At 47.5% G+C, this 21,212-nt stretch overlaps 1 protein-coding gene across 2 annotated transcripts in view; it reads left to right on the top strand.

The window, feature by feature from the left end:
* Positions 1 to 729: 729 nt before the first annotated feature.
* The window catches only part of ADAM19 (ADAM metallopeptidase domain 19), a 33,999-nt gene continuing 13,516 nt past the window's right edge, over positions 730 to 21,212 (top strand). Inside the window, exons 1-10 of one of the 2 annotated variants that reach the window (XM_039385263.1) lie at positions 730 to 816; positions 1,178 to 1,248; positions 4,384 to 4,454; positions 13,899 to 13,977; positions 15,043 to 15,119; positions 16,726 to 16,918; positions 17,377 to 17,442; positions 18,796 to 18,867; positions 19,708 to 19,874; positions 20,994 to 21,078. In XM_039385263.1, coding sequence (XP_039241197.1) covers positions 765 to 816; positions 1,178 to 1,248; positions 4,384 to 4,454; positions 13,899 to 13,977; positions 15,043 to 15,119; positions 16,726 to 16,918; positions 17,377 to 17,442; positions 18,796 to 18,867; positions 19,708 to 19,874; positions 20,994 to 21,078 — 933 coding nt within the window. In that variant the 5' untranslated portion in view covers positions 730 to 764. Of the gene's footprint in view, positions 817 to 882; positions 950 to 1,177; positions 1,249 to 4,383; positions 4,455 to 13,898; positions 13,978 to 15,042; positions 15,120 to 16,725; positions 16,919 to 17,376; positions 17,443 to 18,795; positions 18,868 to 19,707; positions 19,875 to 20,993; positions 21,079 to 21,212 lie in introns of those variants that run through there. The other variant, XM_027718691.2, reaches the window with a different exon arrangement.

Here is a 21,212-nt window from a genome sequence, read left to right as displayed (position 1 = left end):
TGCAAGGAGCATCTACAGCACTGTGGAGACTCAGTGTTTGCAGCTGGTAACTTCAGCATGACCCCACTAACTCTCCTCTCCTGATATCACCCTAACCCCACATGTAATTCAGCAGTGAGACACTGCGTCTCACACCTCCAGGTTCTCAGCTCCCTGAGAGGCAAAGGACTGGCAAAGAAATGATGTGTGGACTTCAACCCATGACTCAGCCCTGAAGGATGCAGGAGAAGACAGGGATGCTCCTTTGGGAGCCTCATGGGAGTGAGTGGATATCCCTGAAGGGCAGCACAGGGAATATGAGCTATGGACGTTCCCAAGCTCTTCCTCAAGCCTGGCCCTTCCATCTACCATAAGGGGAGAGAGACACTGAACATGTTTTTGGTTCTGCCCTTTTATATAGGCACATAAAAATCTAGCCTTTATCCCTTCAGCTGTCCAGGGGTAATGCATTTTCCAGGAGTGGAGGGATTTAGGATGTCTTTGGAACCACGGGATCAGCTAATGAATGGTTTTATAAGATTACACATAAATATAGCAAATAAATAAATAAACAACTGAAGCTATAAGCACAGCTCTTACGGGAGCCTCTTGAGCTGCTTCCCTCCCCGAGGTCTCCCCTCATTCCTAGCTGTTGCAAGGAGGTGCTCAGGCTTCCCCTTGTCCCGATATCCCGGGAGGGGGACACAGCCCAGCCCCACAGCCCCGCGGCGCAGGGCAGAGCCGCTACAGCACCCGGAGAGCATCCCCGCGGTGCAGCCCAAGGGATGGGCTGGAAGAAGAAGAGAAGGAGGGGGGCTGCAGGGCGGATTCGGGCCAGTGGGAGGAGAAAAGCGGCGGGCGGGTTTATAGGGCGGGCGGCGGCGGCCGAGCCGGTCCGTACCCGGAGCCATGCGGGGCCGGGGGCTGCTCTGCGGCATCGCCCTCTCGCTGCTGCTGCAGCCACCGCGCCGTGAGTGCGGGGTGACCCCCGCCCTGCGCCGGTGCCTCTGGCTGCGGGAGCCCCCGGGGAGGGAGGGTGGGAGGATGGATGGGTGGGTGAGTGGGGGGCTTGGGGGATCCTCCTGCTTTTCCTACAACCAGCGCAGAGCTCCTCTCCTCTCCTGCCCCGGCTCCGTGCTGTCCAAGCCCGGGGTGCGGAGGGGCCGGGGGTGCTGAGCGGCTCCTCTTGTCTCCGCAGCCGCAGCGCAGCTGCAGCCCGAGGTGGTGGTGCCGCACTGGGCAGCCCTGGGCGGCCCCGGCAGCCACAAGGTAGGTCATTTCTGGTTTGTTTTCAAGCCTCCTCACCGTTACCAGGCGCAGGGAAGATGTCGCGGTTAGTGCAGCACCTGTTGATGCGCGTTTTGGGTTTGTTAACCTGTGACGAGCCGTGGGGATGAGCCAGGATCTGGATCCCGGGAAAGGCTGAATGAGCTGGCTGGCATATCTGGGCGTTGCTTTCACCCTGCCCTCTGCCATGCCTTGAAACCTCGATATGTATCTACCAGATCTGTGAAACGGGAGTGGGGCCATACAATCAGTGGCATTTAGGGAACAGCTGAAGAGAGGCATCTGCTTTAGGGGGAGATAAGCCCAGAACACCATTTGTGTCCTGGGCTGCATCAAAAGCAGTGTGACCAGCAGGTCGAGGGAGGGGATTCTGACACTCTACTCTGCTTAGGTGAGACCCCACTTGCAGTGCTGTGTCCAGCTCTGGGGTCCCCAGCACAGACGGACCTGTCGGAGCAAGGCCAGGGGAGGGCAGTGAAGATGCTCCAAGAGCTGGAGCACCTCTCCTATGAAGACAGGCTGAGAGAGCTGGGCTTGTTCAGCTGGAGAAGACTCTGGGAAGATCTTGTAGCACCTTCCAGTACCTAAAAGATCCGTAAGAGAGCCAGAGATGGACTTCTTACAAGGGCATGGAGTGACAGGATAAGGGGGAATGGCTTTAAGCTGAGATGTCAGGTTTAGATTAGATATTAGGAAGGAATTTTTGACTGTGAGGGTGGTGAGGTACTGAAACAGGTTGTCCAGAGAAGCTGTGGGTGTCCCATCCCTGGAAGTGTTCAAGGCCAGGTTGGATGGAGCTCTGAGCAACCTGGTCTAGTGAAAGATGTCCCTGCCCATGGCAGGAGGAGTTGGAACTAGACGATCTTCAAGGCCCCTTCCAACCCAAACTGTGCTATGATTCTACAAATCCCAGCTGTGAGGGGGCTTCACTAAAATAAAAAAAGCCAACCAGTAGCTCAGGTGGGTTTAATTGTGTTTTAGACACAGTATATGTTGATACAGATCACAGCCCTGCTTCTGTTACATGGATGGATGAAGTGGGGTGTCAGTAGTCTCTGGCCATTCTGAGAATTGCTGGGGTGCCAGACTTAACACAAACACAACTTTGTGTTGTCACAATCAGAAGCAATTACAGTTGCATAATCAAATGAAAGAGGAAAATCCAGAGGGTGTTATTTACGTTGTGAACCAAAAAAAGGGGAAGCTTTATGGGGCGATACCATGATTTTTCTTGAGTATTTATTATTAATTTATTATTATTATTGTGCTGTTATTTGGGGGTTCTAAAACTTATTATTGTGTCATATTACACCAAAAAAAAAGCTACAGTGACTCTCTCATGATCTTAATTCTCTTTAAAGTGCCTTTGCAGTGCTGCCTGCAAGTTTTGGTTCTGTTATTGATAGTGATGCAAATACATCTGGACAGCGTTTCCCCTTGTATAAATTTGCTGGGTCTCAGGGGTTGTACTTGGTTTGTTTCAGGCAAATTCCTGTTGGCTCTGAAATGAGTGTTAGCAAAGCTTATATGCAGCTGGGATATTTCAGTTACACAGCAATTGATGGACTCTGGAGCAGTGGGATTACTGAAGGAGAAAGGAGGGTGATATTCGTAATAATGATGTTTGCACAACCTTTGTGAAGAGACTTTTACAGTGATGGAGACCCTCAGACCCCCCAGTTACATTTAGTTACTGAAACACAGAATTACCTTGAGATGTACTGAGTACCTGTGGTTGTAAATGAAACTCAGACCCTTGGAATTAGCCCTTGTTGTATACCCTTAATGTATTAACTCGTTTTGCATCATCTGTGCGGGCCTGATGCAAAGTCCTGGAAACTGAAGGAAGGATGAACAAAACGCAGAATATGAGCAGGGAGCTGATGAAAGAAGTTGGATTTGATGAAGTGACAAGTGAGCATATCTCTGGGCTGACAGATCTATCATCAGAGAGTCCCATTCAGTCAGTCTTGCTTTATTTCACTTTCAGTTGTTGTGTTCTGCAAAATCTTCTCCAGCATTGATTTAGAAAGTACTATGGGTTAATTTTCTCACCAGTTCTCATAATTTCTTTTTTTTCTTCCAGCTGAATAGAGAAGTGTGTTGTTATCAAATGAGTTATTTCTCTTCTGGGAAATTTGTTCATCCATTTCCTTTATGAGAAAGCACTCAGACTCAGAAATCCCGAGCTGAGCTTAGGTGTAGTGGTCCTGCTTTGAGGGAGGTAAAACTGGAGACCTCAGAGGCCCTTCTAGTTGGTCCTCTAGAAAGCATATTCTATGTTTTCAGTGTTTTGAATGATTCTTTTTTAAATGGTTGGTTATAGTGTATGCATTTGCCATTCCACTAAGAAATTAGGGTCTGTTCTGTTCACACCAGCAGGCCTTAGGGAGCCTGTTGTCCTGTGTCCTCCTTCAGAGCTGCAGACAGATTGCAAGCCAGGGCTGTAGCATGTGCCTGAACACACTAGAAAGTTGCTGTCATGGTTTCCAGTCCCTTGGCAGCCTGGGACTTAAACAACAGCAGCTGTGGAATACTGTCTTTACAATGGCTAGAGCCTAAAGGCATCCAAGGGACTCTGTTGCATGTCTTTTACTGTCTTTTTCTGTGAGTAAAGGAACTATGTGAAAATCTCTGGAAGAGATGTGAATCCCCCGTCCTGAAACAGGCTCCTAAAAATGTCTTTCTGCTGTGACAACAAAGGAAGCTTTGGTTAACTAGCTCATTCTGGGGCACAGTGTACAGGAGAGGGGGGTACAGCACGCTCCTTCCACCCAGTGCTCCTTCCAAGCGCTCCAGCACCGGCACTTGTTGCCTTGTCTGAACCCATTATTCCTCCCGAGACACCAGGATCACTAGGCCAGGTACAGCATCCCAGCAGTGTGCCTGTACTGCTTCCTGGCTCTGCATGGCTGTGCCGTGGGATGCAGCAGCGTGTCTGGAGCTGGGAGCCACCACAGCCCATCCCTTCCCTTCCCCATCACTTCAGGTCTGAAGTAGGAGGAAGGCAAGGAGTGGTTTAAGGTCAGCTGCAATTCCCAGGGAAACAATTTGTGTTTGTGGATGTGTTTGTAGTTATGGTGTATGAGTAACAGGCACCATCTCTCTTACACACAGCATCCACTCAGAGCTGAAGTTATGGTAAAGGCAGAAGGCCAGGAGCTCGTCTTGGAACTGGAGAAAAATAGGTAAGTGTGCTTGTGCCTTGCATTGTGATCTCACTAAAATAATGAATAAGGATTACAGTGAAATCAACAGGAAAACCTCCACTGACTTCAACAGGGTTTTGATAAAGACAGGATGAGGAAGTCCTTCTCTGGATTTCAAGGTTATTCCAAGTCTGAGTCCCCTCAGATGTTAATCACCTAAGCAGTATGGAGTGTAACAGAGCTTTGTCAGCAAAAAGCAGATGGTGACCTGACCCTCAGTGTGTAAACTTATTTTTACATCATAATTCTTACTACATGAACTGGAAAATGTTGCTGATATGAAGCTCCCTATTTACCAAATGGCTCGGTGCTTTAGAGTCAGTGTGACTCTAATGAGGATTTTATTTGCTGTGAGCCAAAGAGGTCCTGCTCTGCTTCCTAGGAGAAATGGTCTGACAGTTTCAATTCCATTAGTGCCCTTCATGCTAAAGTAGACTGAAAAATTGCTTTTGCATTAAGGGAAATGCAGCCTCCTCTCAGGCATGAGACAGCAATGCTGTGTGCTATCATAGGGTGTGATGCATATTTAATTCAGCTGAAGCTGCAGGAGATTTAGGTAGGTAGAAGGATTCTGGTCTGGATGCTGCCCCAGAGCCCCTCTGCCCTGTGAGTATATTAGTTTTCAGTGGAGGAAGAGCAGCTGGAAATTCAGCTCAAGAAGCTTGTCTGTAGAAGTTCTGTCTTGTACTAGTTCTGATGGCAGTGCATAAACCTAAGTGATATTCAGTGTTGTAGAGGAAAACCAGGTTTTTCTTAGCCCTGTCTGCATTAAAGCCTGAAATCTATGGCTGATGGAAGGAAAGTATATCCTACAAGGTGTTTCCTGTAATAAGCTACTGAGAGTTTCAGTGCTGCAAAAGCGAGGTGCTTTTGACAGGCAGTCATGCACCTGTGTAGAACTAAACAGAAACTGCTATCCATTTTGTGTGTTTTGGCATCTCTCAGCTGGGAAAATAGAGACCAGGCACCATGAGCACTGCTAACTCAATCCTGTCTAATGCAGGAGAAATAGCTGTTGCTGACGACAGTGGTACCAAGCCAGGCTCTGAACTGAACCTGGAAGCAGCATAACTGCTGATGCTGCTGGGGGTCTCCTTCCAGGACTGTCAGGTCTTGCTTATTCTGCAGTTGCTATGCAAAGGTGAATATTTCTGGCACAGTGGAAGCTGGCAAGAGAAAGGATCCTTGCTGAGTTAATCCATTTGTGCTCCAAACATGATGACATAGCCTCCAGGTGCCTCGCGGGAGCCGTGCTGTGCTATTTACAGCACAGAAAAGCTCATTGCTGGTGTTAGTAAACAGAATTATAATAATAGAAGGTTTCTATTGTGTTTATTTCCTGAAATGCATTTTCATTCATTGAGATGTATACACACAGGGTTAAGCCTGTGCACACACTTCCACTGCAGGATGGATCTCCCTGCTAGGGCTGGTGAAATGCAGCAAGTGGTTTGGAGTTTTCTGCTTTTATTTTCTGTGGCAAATGCAGGTGATTCATAGATAGCAGTGTTTCATGAGGGAGTCTTGCCAGGCCCAAAGTCCTTGCTCAAGAAAGATGATGATGCAGTGCCAAAATGCAAGTCTGAGCTTGATTAGTGGAGAGGCTCCACTTGTCAGAGGCTTGCGAAGGTGCAGAAGTAATGTAGAGACACTCAGATTGAAAGTGGAATGATGAAGTCATCCCTGGGAGCCCTGTGGATGCTGTTTATCAGCATCCATAGAGCACTTCTAAGTGAAGACAAACTGCTTTTCCCTGTTGAAGTGTGGGGCAAGGCAGAGCCCAGCCTGGCTCCTCAGGTTCCCAGCCTGGGGTTGCTCCACAGCCCCCAGAAGCTCATTATTGCACTTACTGGTCTTACAGGGAAGCCTGAGATTTTAGCTGAGCTTTGGGGTGCTGAGTAGTTGCAGCATCCAGGACTTCTGTGAAGAGTTTGTTTGGTGCCCAGACAGTGGGAGAGAAAGTGAAATCTTCTGAGTGGGAAGTGTCCCTTCAAAGTTGTCTAAAGTCTGTCTGCTCCTGGTTTTGAGTTCACATGGAAGTGGGCGTAAGAGAACTGCAACTTCCAGGAAGGTACTTGGGGCTTTTGAAATTAAAATAAGACCCAGAGTTCTGTGTCATTTAACTGCTCAAGTTAGAGGAGTTTCTGGAAACCAGCTTTGCTACCAAGGTTGGTGCTGTGCTCCAGCTCTGTTCCTGGGCTCATGACAGGGGTGTGAACACACCTGCCTGACCCCTGTTTTGCTCTTGTATCCACATCCCAGACTCCCATCACTCAAATCATAAAATGATGGGCATAATTTGGGTTTGGTTGGGATATGATTTACCCAATGGTTCCCAAAGCTAGAAAGAAGATTTGCCAAGCTACTAAAAGTACTCAAAATTATGTTCTTGGGGGATTAGGCAGCCTTGTTACACATTCACCACTCTCCTTATGGAGAGACAGAACTGATGAGATTGCTTTGAAAAGTAGGGGATGTGGCATAATCTGTACAGCTTTGGTAGGGATGCAGTAGCTTTGGAAGAAAGGTGCTGGTTTCAATATGTGGAAGTAATGTTCACACCAAGCCTGTGATTTCATATTCCATATGAAAAGGACATTATGTTCATCCACAGAAGTGAAACACAGGAATTATTGCATATCTTGCTTCAGAGCTGTGCACAACCTTGTGTTTTGTAATAAGCTCAGCACAGATCTACATTTGGGCTTCATATATTTACAAATACAGTTATTGCATTACCATAATATTGCATTATTTCCTGCTTGGGATTTTGATAAGAAAACAGAACCACACTTTAGTTCCAAGCAGAGTTCATGACACTAGTTAATATTTCTGAATAACGACAAAAGTATATCCTCCAAACGACTCAGGCTTGTTTTAAATGACTCAAAACCATGTCCTGCAGCTGCGGGATTGGAAAGCTCAAAGCTGCACAAACAACAAATATATGGAGAGATGCCTATAAAGCAGATTTAAATTTGGCTGGGGCTTAGGAGCGGAAGAATCTGAGTTGCAAACCTTGGATGAAAAGTGACTTTTTGTAAAAGGCATTTGCATTTGTTAATAAAAAGCAGCTTTGAGCCAAACAGGGAGGGGATGCTGAGAGGCTCTCAATGTGTGTGGCAGCAGTGCCTGGTGTGAGTCTTTTCTTAGTGGAGAGCTCATATTTGCACAGCAGAAACCTGCGTGTAATTTATCTTTTAACCTGAGTTCAGGAAAAGTATGAACAAGACTTTCCTCCCTGTTCTCTTCCACTTTGTGTCTCTCATGGGAAGAATAGACTTGGGAAAGGCCCTCTCAGCTGCCAAGGGTAGTGGAGGCTTCTCCAGGGGATGTCCCTGCCTGCAAGTGAATCCTGTGAGCAGCCTGGATTTTTAGCTGCCTATTTTGGATGCTGCCTGCCCACAACATCCGTGACGGCGAGGGGCACTTAGTGGCAGAGCCCCAGAGGAGATGTGCAGCAACTGGCTGAGGACACTGCAAAGGAAGTCCAAAGCTCATCTGGTCTGATCTTGGGAGCCATCCAGATAGGTTTTTTTCCTGGGCAACTGGCTCTGATAGGAAGTGGTATCATTCCCAATCTCTTCTAGCCCCACCTGGGTAGGGGATGAGCACTCCCACCCCACTTGATGCTCTCAGCGGTGCAGTAAGAGAACTGTGTCACTTGTATTTCACTGTTTCCTGCTTTTGCACATTTCCCAGGACCTCTCCTACCAACTGAGTGAGGAAGAGGCGAAGTTGCTGCCCATTTCCGAGCAGGAAGGATATATGAGATTATTCCACTGATGGGCTACACATCATCAGTGTCTAATGGTCTTCCTTCATGGGGAGGGGGTAAGGGTTGTGTAAAAGAAGGAAATTGAGTTCATCCTGTTCTACTGTCTCTTGGAGTCATTAGGAAAACAGGGGTGGGACCTGGAAAACCATAGCTACTTTTCAGCCTCCTCATTCCCTTGGATTATTCAGTGATTCCTCTATATGGGGCAGAGAGGAAGAGATAAGGAAATGAAGCCTTTTAAATCTTTTGTGCACTGACCCATTATCAGCCAGTTCTCCATTTATTTTATTTCCTTTTTCCTCTCTGGGCAACTTTTATGGTTCCTGTTGGTAAGGTGAGGGGCTATGTGACAAATCTTGCTTCGGTCCTTTAACATGATTTACACAGTGAATGTCACAGATGATGCAGATGGCAAAAGGGGATGGAGAGTCTATAGACTGTGAGGTTTTCCCAGAACCTACAAATGATTTGTTTAGTTCCATCTCAATAGCTGGGAAGCTACTTTTTCCTTCCAAACTGCTGTGTTTGCACAATAAGCATGTTCTTAGCAAAAGCTCTTGAGGAAGGGAGCTTAAGGGCTCCAGGATTCATCTGGATGGAACTCATCAAGAAAAAAATTTTGGATTTCATTGGTTTTATGAAGTGCCAGGTTTTGACTGGAATATTCCAGAAACTTGAAATCTCCCATTTCACACTAGTGATGGATATGGAAAGCAGACCTGCCTGGTCATGTTGTCATGGGTCATGTGTTGGTCATGTTCAACTTGGGGTCACTTCAGTTTTTTGATAATAAATTCTGACCTTTGGGAACACTTAAGTGACTGAGAGATTAGAGTTCAAATTCCCCTTCTTACCCTACTTGGATCCTGCTGAGAGACAATGGAGTGGGACCACAAATTGTAGATGGAAATATGATGTCTAAAGTTTCTTGGGAGAATCAATTCCCTCCACCCCCAGATGTTGGCAGCCTGGCTGGACAGATTTATTGTGATTTGAGGAAAGAGACAGGGAAAGAGATGTAAGAGACTGAAGGCTTCACTTTTCTTGGTCCCACGACTGAAAAATTAATGTTGATGTTTCTCACAAGAGCTTCATGGACCATTTGGTTTTTGGTTTTGGGGAGGAAATAAAAACCATGTCCATCTCCTGGATACTACTGGGTGTTTTTAAATTGGCAGAGGTCCATGCAGACTAGCCTCTCTGTAAAAATGAACCCAAAAAAGATTGCCAATGGGACCAAATTATAAAAAATCCTTCTTGCTCCAAATAGCAAGAGCACCAGAATGCTGCCAGGGCCCTCTGGGTGCCTGTGGGTGATCTCTGGCTGGTGGAACTGAGCGCATTCATGGTGGTCCACTGGGAGAGAGGGCTCTGAGCCCCTCAGGCTTGTGCTAACAAGTGATGTTTCACAGGCAATAGAAAACTGCTCTCATTTATCGGGAAAATAGGGGCGAGGTTCTCCAGAGCAGCTGGGAAAAGTGCACTCCCTCAAGTGAACATGGTCATGTAAGAAGGGCCTCAGTTTTACTTCTGCTGTTTTTTAGGAGCATTTGGGTGTGCCGTGCAGCCCCTCTCCCCCCTGCTGCTTCTCTGCTCCTCAGCAGTGGCCAGATGAGCTGGAGGCCTGTTCTTGCACCATCCCCAGGGGTGCTACAGGGGCAACTGCCTGCCAAGAAAGCCCTGCACCCTCAGCCTGTCTCTCCTGTGCAAAACCATCAGTTCATGAGTGAAGTATGTGACCTCCCTCAGCACAGAGCCAGGCTGCCATGTCCTGTCAGCTCTGCATGCAGGGCCCTTCCAGGGAGCAGCACAGCGGCACAGGGAGGAGGGCTTTGTGTCAGACAATGATATCATTGACAGGCTGGAGCGGGACCAAGATCCCTCCACGTCGGTCATCAGCAGAAACAGTCCCAAGCCATCTGTACATTATGGCACCGAGCCACTCTTCCTTCGTTTGGCTTCCGTGCTTGTATTTAACCCGGCTCCCAAGGCTTTCCGGGGAACAAACCCTGCCAAGAGCAGGCTATTCCACCCTGAACTTGGATGCTGAGCTGGACCTTGGAGACTGACTGATCCTGACAAAAGCTGGTCCCTGCTGGAAAGGTGTGAGGGCTTCTCTAGAACATCCTGAGGGTCCCTGTGTAGCTTACCCTGGCCTCAAATAGGCTGCAGCTGCTGTTGAGGTTTAGCAAAGGAGAGTACTCCCATCAAAACCAGGTTTTCCTCTGACTTCATCAATTCTTCATCCTGATAACTCCTCTAATGAGGGACTCTGTGCTGCCTTTTAGGAAGATGATGTGTGCTAAGTGGTCTGCCAGCTGCCTGACTGGATCTCAGAAGGCTTTAGGTGATGTTATTTTGCATCCAAACTCTTGCAGCTTCAGTGTGAGTTGCCGGAGAAGTGGTCGCTGAGACATGTAATGTAACTGAGAAGAAAGCATCAAATTGTGCTGTTTTTTCCAGACTTTCCTTCTCCATCAAGGAGGTGAGCTCTGTGCTCTTCTGGAAATGGTCAAGCAGTTCCATCTGTGCTTTGCAGGGCTGAGCTCCCCTGGAATCAGCTGTTCAGCTTGGCAGCGATGTTGTCCTGAAATTATGGCAGATAAGGTTTTGGGGTATGCATGTCTATCTCCTGTTTATCCAACAACTGGTATATGTGGAGAAGAGGGTCAAGACTGGCTGGTAACTGTGGTGCACTCTGAGGTGGCAAGAAGGCTTGTCTGCTGTTTATTTACAGTTTGGTGAAAGCTTGGCGCTCGCTGAGGAAGTGAGTTGGGCTGGGAATGAACTTTGACAGGCTCATAGTGAGATAGGACCCCAAGGGTGTTGCAAGATGTCCTGTTGTTTTCCTCTTTCCTCACTGCCGTCCTCACCACACACTGTGCAATCCACTGTGACATCCATTCTTAGCAGTACTGCAAGAGCCCCAGGGCTCTCCTGCATTAAAGGCTGGGAACTGTCTTCAAAACAGGGCTGCTTCAAGCTCAGAATAAGAAACTGGACTTTTCATAGGGAGCCTGTGGTGCAGGGTAGGATTCAAGTGGTGGAGAGAACCTTGAAAGTTGTAACATGGAGATGACACAGACTTTCACTTCAGCAGCTGTGTAAGTGTCCTTGAAAATTCAGGCAGAGCTCTCAGCACCTTAATCTACTCTAGAAGGGGCCAGAGCCTGAGTCTGCAGATAGGAAAAGATGTGCACACATCCTGTGTTGTGTGGCATCATCCTGTGCCCTGAAATCTGGTGTACTGGGCTGTGGTGCTCAGCACGGTTCAGTTCAGCACCAGGGCTGGGCAGCAGTGCCCTGGGGCTGGACAGGAGTCACAGCACTGAGGAGTCTTATGGCTGGTGCTGGAGAAGAGATAAAATAGCTATTCATAGCAAATGCTTTCCAAGAATAAAGGAGCAGGAAGAAAACATAAGCGTGCTTGTTTGAGAATGAGACAAGCAGGCTGTGCAGAGCCTCAGCTACTGTAAACCATGGGCTGGTGTCTGGCTGTAAGAACACACATACACACTGGTTTACTGTCTGCTCTCCTGACACAGACCAGATACCTGATACTGCTCAAAACAATTTCCTTGTTAATGCAATCTGTTGATTAAATATTTGTTTATTGCACCCTCATGCTGCAGTCAGGGAGATCAAGGGAGTTGTGTTCTGTGGGATGGTGCTGTGGTGCTTATCTTCAGTTTACAGATCTGGGATAGCTGAACGCAGCAAACTTGCCTTCTGATCTCTGACAGCACCTAGTGATGAGAATTAACACATCAGAAAGAGGCAGAATTAGCTTTTCTGGGCTATGCTGAACTTTAAAAGTGGAGATAAAAGCTGCTATATTCCTGACATCAAATGCTATCAAACACAACAGTGGCACAGGGTTTTGCCTATCAGTAAACCATCAGTACTTATTCAGGTGTGGATGCCAGATGGGCAGAGCACTTTCAAACACTTTGATAAAAGGTTCAGTTTCCTGTCGTTCTGACCTAATTTAATTAGATGTCACAAGCACCCAATCCCTTATTTAAACAGAGAGGCTTTCAAGGTAGATTAGACCTGACTGCCACATACCAAAAGCCAGGGCAGATGGAAAAATCTCTGGGTTTGCTTCTGATTCTTCATCCAGCCTAAAGAAATCAGGCAAAGAAAAGAGGAAAACTTTTTTTTTTCTTGCTTTCTTGCAGTTCACAGGTCTAAAATCTAGTGCATGGAATGCATTAAACAGGGATGTAGAAGGACTGAGCTGCAGCTGCATCTAGTAATGCACTGCCCAGGGTGCATGTGGCATCCTCGTGGATGGCAAATGTGGCACTCTGGTGGCCTGACAGCACCATGGGGTTGCTGCAGAAGTGTGTTTCATCGATGGGGCGTGTTCTGTGATCCTTCTCCAAATTTTTGGAAGTCAAGCTATTGTTTTAAAAAACTGCTTTAAACCTACATTTGTGACTGCTGAGATGGACACAGGATATGACCTTCTTGGTTTGGCCCAAATTTTGACTTGCTGTACTTTTTTACATCACTGTTTAGCAAATGCAGATGTTTAAAAAGAAGGAGAAGGCTGTTTCCTCTGGAGCAAAATCAAAATGCTTTCTATTCAGTGCACAGGACCTCCTTTTATAGACTTTTAGTCTGATACTGGGCTGAAGACAGGGAGAATATTGTGTACATGAGGATGACATGAACAAATTCAAATTCAGGAATCAGCATTTTCCTGGAACAAAGATGTGAATTGGCTTCTGGGCAGAAGTTGAAACGCAGATGCGGATTGGTTTATGATTGTACTCAGATTTGGGCACTGGAGACAGTCTGGATTTAAGCTGAGAACTCACACCAGTGCCCAGAGGTGTCCTGAACTGGCCTGTGATGAGCTTGCTTTGAATCTAATCCCAGTATATCTGGGGTATAACTTGGCAATAGAGAGGAAATTGCACAGAGGCTTGTACCCATTAGGGGTCAATGATGATGTTGGGTTTCTGTTTTTTTTTTTTAAAAGTTGCCATGTAAAAATTGAGTTGTTCACTTGCAGCTGCTGGAATTGGATCTTGGTGCCTAATTGAACTCAGGAACAGGCTCTCTGTTATTGTTTTAATTTAATAAATGGCTTGAAAGAGCACTTAGATGGCTTGCTGCACCCTTTCAGAAGCGGATGTGCTCCCTGAGAAGTGCTCAGCTCCTGCCAGGGCACGTAGAATGATGTGGCAAGGTCGGCTGTGCTTCCACCTCCTGACCCTGTGCCATCCCAGTGTGATCTGCACGGGGCAGCACAGCCTGTGGCACGGTCCTGCAGTGGCTCTGGAGCCATCAGGAGCTGCCACTGCTCCCTGGGGACAGCGTGTTAACAAGGGCCTGGCAGGCAAAACGTGCTGATCTCCCAGAGCAGAGTGCAGAGATATAGCACAGCTGGTGTCCTGTGAGTACCTGCCTGCCCTCACAGGCTGCTGCAGTTGGTTTCACACTACAGGCAGAAAACAGTGACTGCCCCGAGTCCACAACAGTGGTTCACAGCAACAGGAATATTTACACTGGAAATAGAAGAGCTGGATCTAGCTGATTTTCTAGCACCCCTACGAAGCATAAATCTATGCCTAAAGAAAGGTCTAACTGGCTTTTTTTTTTCTTTTCTTTCTCCCCCTCCACTGTGTCTGCAGAAACCTCTTTGCACCAGGCTACACCGAGACCCATTACAGCCAGACTGGCCAAGCCCAGACCACCCCCCTGACCCACACGGTGAGTGCAGAGCATGTTCCCTTCCACAGCTGCAGGGGAGACCGGGCAGGGGGCTCAGAGACATGAGGGAGGCTCTTCCTCCAGAGCCTTTCTTTGAGTGCACAGGTTCCCACAGCTTTAAGATGAAGGGGAGGGCAGTCCGGCTTTCTGACCTGGGAGGTTCCTGTGAGAAAGCTGCTCCATCCCCCAAAAATGGTAAAAACATCTTGCTGTTTTGCTGAGCTCTGCTATGAGAGCCAAGGTCAGCTGCCAGCATTGCTCCCCTCTCTCTGGGTGCTGGGGAATCATTTTTTCCTCACGCTGCTCATCCTCTTGCTTTTAGTTTTTGCCACTGGGTGCTCCATGCTGGGGACCTTCCCAGCCTTTGGAAAAACAAGCCCCTGTGAGCTGGCTGCTGTTCAGTAAAAGTCCCATAAATTTCCCATCTCACACAGGCCTTGGCTGGCTCTCTGCTGCAGCAGCACAAAGATGTGCATTGGTCGCGAAGCAAAAATAAGAGATAAAATCCCCATGAGATCATCTTTCCTAACGCTGCCCTGGGGTGAGGGGAAGGGATATGATGAATATGTTGGCGTTTCTGCCCCAAAGCCTCCTTGTCCCTGCCAGAGGCTGTCTTTGTCTCGCTGGGAGCCCCAAGACAGGGACTTACTTCCCCATTGCCCATGGTGTCACCCTCTCTGGGGCTGAAGTCACGTCCTTTGGGGCCTGACCCAGGGCCAGCAGCCATCGATAGGCAGCTCCTGTTACAGGCAGAAAGCTTTGGGTCGGCCTTAGTGCTGCAGCCATTTGAGTTGCTTCCTTGGGGATTCAAAGCTCTCAGTTTTTACTGGCAACAAGGAGCTGTTTGATGCTCTGGCACAGGCCACGCATGGCAGCTGAAAGGCCAAATTTCGATGCAGAGTCACAGAGATTTAGTGATGACAGTCAGCTGCCAAATGCAGCGGAAAGAGAACAATTACTGGAGTACTGGCGGCGCCCGCACGGGACTCAGCGATGCCTAAATATAGCTCGTGTCCATCCCCAAAGCTCCATTGCCAACCAACCCTGCCTCCCTCTGCCTTCCAGGACCACTGCTTCTACCACGGGGTCGTGCGGGGCCGGGAGCACTCCAGCGTCACGCTCAGCACATGCCGAGGGCTGCGGTGAGTGCCTGGTGGTGCCGGAGCTGCGGGAATGCCTCTGCCCTGCTCCTTGCTGTGCTGCCACCCGAGCTCTGCTCCCCAGCAGCCTGGCTGCCCTGTTTCTCTCTGTGTGCATAAAACTGTTCTTGAAGGCCACCCAGCCAACAGACCTGGGCATTAAAAGGCGCATGTTGGGGAAAATGCAGAAATTGGGGTGTCATTAGTACCAGCTCCTGGCCCCTTCCCCCTGTGTGCTGGCAACGTGGGCTGCTGCAATCACTGAGTTTAACTCAAGAGTCCACTGGAGCAAACGGCTCCTGTTAGTTACTCAGGGCTGCATCTATTACAGGCAGGGACAGGGCTCACCACGTCCCAGCTCAATACTCTACAGTAATGCAGAAACCAGCTCCTTCTCCCAGTTTCTCACAGCTGGCAAGTTTGTGTTTTGGGGCAAAGTCTTCCCAAGTCTGAATTTCCTCCTGGGTTGTCAGCCCGGCTCTCTGCTTTCTCCCTGGGCGGTGCCAGCGTTGTGCGTGTGTTGTGCATGTGAAACCTTTGCTTTGGGAGTGGTGGAGTCTGTGGCAGGAAAAGAGGGTTTTTTATCCTCAGCCAGGAGTAAATGAAGGGTTCCTTGTGACCAAGGAGCTGCATTCATTTACACCAGCTCAGAGTTTGTTTCCAAAACATCACACAGGTTTTATTGACATTAGTGGTCATCTGCTCTGGAGCGCTGATTGGAAGCTGGGCTGATGGGACTGGCTCCAGCCAGGAAACAGCCTGGGCCAAAGCAAACCTGAGACATCTTCAGTGAATGTAGCACGGGCCAAAGAGTCCAGTGAGATAAACAGGACAGTGCAGCCACCTGTGGCTTGCAATAAATAATCCAAAAGCAAAAGCAGTCACAGGTGTGCTGTGCTTCTGTCAGCCTGTGTTTTCCTAGGCTCTGCTTTCCAGCTGCAGAGGGACAGAGATGTTCAGTGTGCCCAAGCAGCAGGGTTCCTGCATCCCTGAGTTGTCAGTGTCTGCTGGCAATTCTTTGACATTGTTAGAAAACTTCTGGGGAGGCACATGAGCTGAGCACACGTGGCTGTTCTCACTGAGCCTGCACAGGGAGGTGTGCTGCCCATCGAGCCACACATCTTCTAGAGGGCATCAAACACAGGTTTCCAGCTCTCCTGGCTGCAACATGCTTATTGAGAAAACCATAACCATCTGGCTATGTGCACTTGCCTGAGGAAACTCTGGTTTTTCTGTTGACAAATAAAGTCTTCACATTTATCAGATCAGTTCTGTTAGAGGCAAATTTCTCTTATTGGTTGAAAAGCTTCCACTGCCCCTAAAGAAAAAGCTGTATATTAAAAAAATTGGTACTTCTCAGGTTAGCACATGCTCCAACAGTCTCTTAATGTCTGAGGCCCACTGAATACATTTTAATTTATGGAAGCCCAGGGATTTCCCCTCTGAACTCAAAATATTCCTATCCTTTTTATTAATGAACTGACTGGCCTGGTAAGGATAAGTGTCTTGCCAGGGTCAATTGGGAATTCAGCAGCAGCAGCAGAAGGATTTGTCTCCAGTTGCTGTGATAGTAATTAACTTTCCCTTTCATTGCTTCCTGTTTCAACAGAGGACTTATCGTACTGAGCAGCAATTCCAGCTATATCTTGGAGCCAGCCCCCAACAACCCAAACCAGCACTGGATTTACAGGGTGGACAACCTGAGATTGCAGAGAGGAGCCTGTGGCTACCAGGACACTGGGGATGCAGCTGAAGACTGGCTCAGGGACTTCACAACTGGGATGAAACCACCACGCCAGAGGGTGAGGGGCCTCAGCCTGGTCCGTGCATGATGCTTCAAATTGCCCATCTCTTCCCAGCCCGTGAAGCCTGCCATTCTCTGGGAGCATAACTCAGAAAGTGAAGTGAAGGAGAATATTTAAGAGGGTTTGTAGCAAGCTGGTTGCGAAATAGCAGCTCCAGCAGGGAAATAAATGAACTCTGGGGACTGTTGTGGGGTGTAGCTGCTCCTGCACAAATCTCTGCATCCAATGGGTGAACAAACAGGTGGGCTGAGGACAGGCACGTGGGCACTTGCTGTAGCTAAACTGATTTGTGATACTTGGTTGCTCTAAGTCAATCACATCTGGAGGTCCCTGTGTGTGATGGGGTGGGGTGAATGGCTAGTGAGAAACGAACTGGGAAAAATGACCTGTACATATGTTTTTTGAAGAGTTTCTTGGGGTATATTGGAGAACAACCTGTGTTGCTGCTCCTGCAGGTGAAAAGGGAAACTCTGCAGGCTACGAAGTACGTGGAGCTCTTGCTTGTAGCTGATTATGCAGAGGTAAGGAATGGGATCATGTTTATACCAATGGAGCACCGTCCCACCTGCAGCATCTCCCAGGGCAGGGAGGGCAGCTGGAGCTCAGCAGGTTTCCTCTTGCCATCCCAGTGCTCCCACCCTCACCAGCAGACAGGAAGAGCTGTGTCTTGGTCACTTTTGTCCTAGCAGCCATGACCCCTCTGCCACCACCATCAGCCACTGTTGGCCAGGGGAGAGATGCAGGATGTGATTTGGAAGAGGGAGGAGGGTCAGTTCTGGCCTCCCAAGGCAGCAATAGTTGGTCCTAGTTATTGGTGGGAGAGACTGCCTTCAGCACAGAGGAACTTGGGGGTTTCCAGGCATGATGTGCTTCTAACTCTGCAGCACACTTAATCTCTAGAGAAGATAACCATGATTATGCTCTGCTCTGAGCTGGTAGCAGATACATAAATAGACATTTTTAAGGCTCCAGATCACATAATAGGTCTGGAAGAAGTTGAGTGAAGTCAGCAGTCCCTCCCCCATCCCCAACCTGGATGGCGTGCCAGACACCCTTACTGACAGTGCAAACCACACACTGTTTTGCTGATTGTTAAATCTCCAGCACAGACGGGAGTCAGGCTGGTTCTATCCATAATTTACAACTTGAAACTCCAGTAGGGAAAGCCACGTAGTGCTCTGGGCTATAATTCATTCTGAACAAAACTAAAGAGGCAGAACCTATTTTGCTTTCTCTATTAGGCAGCAGGACACGAGGGAACCTGAGAAAACACAGGAACTGCCATATGTTGTTCAGCATTTTTGATTAGATAGGCTGGGGCAGACAGCCTCACGTTGTTGTCATTAACTGCCCTTACTTTGCTGTGTCCCTCATTGGAAGAAAAGTCCCAGGTTTTGTCATCTGTTAACCAAAAATCTAAACATTTTGCCAGTGTAGTCCTTTGAATCAAGCAGTTTGCTAAAATTAACTCATTAATTGTCAGGTGGTTTAAACAGACAAATTGGTTGGATGAGTGAGATTTGATGAGCCCTATAGCAGCCTTGAGCTCAAAGATGAAGTCATGTTACCACACATTTTACCTGGCACCTTTTTCAGCTCTTTGTCAGCCCCTGGCTCTGGGGGCACTGATAAGTTTGGGTTGCTCCACTGTGTTACTGCCACTGCTTGAGTAACATCCCTGCAGTGGGGTGCCAGGGATGAATTCTATATATATACATGTACAGGTGGGATTTTAGTCAGATGTACAATGAAGGGAGACTTTCAGGCCTCACTTCATAGTTACCTTCTTGTTCTCAGAGTAATGTGACTTGTCTGAACACATTTCAGTTCTTTCTAGTTGCCTTTGTGCTGCTTGACATGTTCATTTTGTTCAGTTTCAGAAGCATCACTTCAGCATTGAAGCAACAAGGCTTAAATTAGTGGAGACTGCTAATTATGTGGATAAGGTGAGACTGTGTGTGTGTGAAATGAGGAAAGCAAGGCCCAGATCATGAAATGTGAGAATTAATTGTGACAGAGGAAGACTGGCTTCTTGGGAGAGAGAATAATGTTTTGGCAGTTCCAATGACTTGGGGAGTGGAGAGCAGCTGCCAAACAACTGTGTTGTTGAACATCAAGAGTGGGGTGGGAGAATCTCCATTACTTACCTTGGAGCCAACATGAGCATCTTGTGTTTTACTACATCTCTGTATTATATCTGTTACCTAAGTAATGCTTTTTGACAAGGGCCTAATGTATTCACTTGAAATGGTAGAAAACCTGGGAAGTAGAGCTGGAAGGAGCCTCCAGAGGTCATTCTTGCAGTGCTACCCAGTGCTGATGAAGTAAACTTTTCTACTTTTCAGATTTACTCCCTTCATACTCCCCTTCTCCTCTTAAACTCCTTCCACCACTCCCTCCACACTGCTGCCCATAAATACTTCTCCTGTTTGTACTCGATGTGGGCAGCAGATTATTTCCTTCCTTTTTTTTCAGGAATTTTGACATATCTGAAGATAAAACATGATGTCAGTCTCCAGTCTTTGTTTCTCTGTATTATGTCTGTCATTCACTGAAAAATGGAAGTTCAATGTCTCTGTTATAGTCAAGTTTAGGTTTGTGGGTGTTTGCACATTTCTCTCTGCAGAGCTATGGCTCTAAGTTGCAATGCATTTCCAGGGGGAGCATCTTCTCTGGACATATGGATTTCTAGTAGCAATTAGCAGGGTATATATTCAAGATTTAAAACACAGTAAAATAAATTTGTGGTGCTTATTTTATGATCTCTTTTCTTGTCTCTATCTTAGTTTTACCGATCCATGAATATCCGGATTGCCTTGGTGGGGCTGGAGATCTGGAGTAACTGGAATAAATGTGATGTAACTGAGAACCCCTACTCCACCCTGAAGTCCTTTCTGGCTTGGAGTAGCAAAGAGAGGGTGCACAGAAAACACGATAATGCCCAACTAATCACGTAAGTTGATTTCTCCTGTTTCTGACAAGTGGGTTGAGTGTGTGGAAAATCACTTTGTAAGATCATATTGTTCTAAGATTCAGAATGGTAGATTTATGTAGAGGCTTCTCAGCTAGCATTCAGCTCCAGCACCCAGCACACAACCATTTTAGGAAGGGTAGAGGTCCTGGGCTGTGCAGGGGTTTCAATACACGTGCTTCAAAATGCATCACTAATATTGTGTATCACAAGCAGCTGCACATGGTCTGGCACAGCTACATGGACAATTTCAAGAAAATGCAAACCATAAGCAAGACCTGTAAAGGGGAGCTCAGCCCTTTGTGGAAGGCATTCATTCCTAGCTCATCCTGCTGAGACACAGGGTCCCAGTGCTGGGAGCTGATGGCCTGTGATTGATGGCTGATGGCCCACTGATCTCATTAGGGCCAGCAATGCAGATGTCATTGGAATAAAAAAATTTGCAGCAACTCTCAGATCTCATTACCTCTTCCATGGTAATTCATCCACCAGGACATAGTGGTGAGTCAGAGGACCTGTAGGGCTCAAATGCAGAGATACAATACTTTTTCTCTTGTTTTGTTTGGTTGAGGTTTTTTCCCTTTAACATTACTGTATTTTGTCTTCACCTGGCCATGTCCTGAGCACAATTTCAGACATGCTGTCAGGGACAGTGCAGAATTCCAGTTCACCAGGCAGGAGCCGAGGGTGGCTGCACCTCAAAGGTGTTACCTAGTACTCTGTCAAGTGCCTGAATCCCAAGCTGGCAAATATCAGGCTTAGGGTAAATTAAGTATTCATAAACAGTACTCAACTAAGGATCCAGAAACAGCCTTTTCTGTGCTTGTTGCAAAGCTCAGCAGGAGCACTTTTTGGCACCAGACCATTATAAAAAATAGGATTGTCTGGCTGGCCCATAAAACAAAGCAACAGTCCAAGAAAAACAGATATTAAGGCTTTGTAGCTCTGCTATGATGTCCTGTACTTGAAGATACTACTCAAGACAATGTGTCTCCCTGACACTGTGTCTATCTGTGAAGCTGTGCACTGCAGGGTGTATTTCTCTGCCTGCCTTCTCAAGTGCCTCAGTGCCATTTCATGGTCTTTCTGGGTTGATTTTAGGGGTGTGCCCTTCAAAGGTACCACAGTAGGCTTGGCTCCCGTGATGGCCATGTGCTCTGATTTCCAGTCAGGAGGAGTAAACATGGTAAGTAATTGCTAATACCTAATATAAAGTTTCTTGCCAGCAGTGAATACATAGATAGATGCCTCCAAAAACCCAGGAAGAAAATATTTCCTGTGAAGTTCTCCAGCTCACCTGCTTATAGGCAGGAGTACCTT

Source organism: Pipra filicauda, unplaced genomic scaffold (assembly GCF_003945595.2).
Source record: "Pipra filicauda isolate LSUMZ 115617 unplaced genomic scaffold, ASM394559v2 scaffold3_size10097308_pilon, whole genome shotgun sequence".
In the NCBI taxonomy this organism is placed as follows: Eukaryota; Metazoa; Chordata; class Aves; order Passeriformes; family Pipridae; genus Pipra; species Pipra filicauda.
Note: the sequence above shows the minus strand (reverse complement) of the source record. Positions and strands in the feature narration are given on the sequence as shown.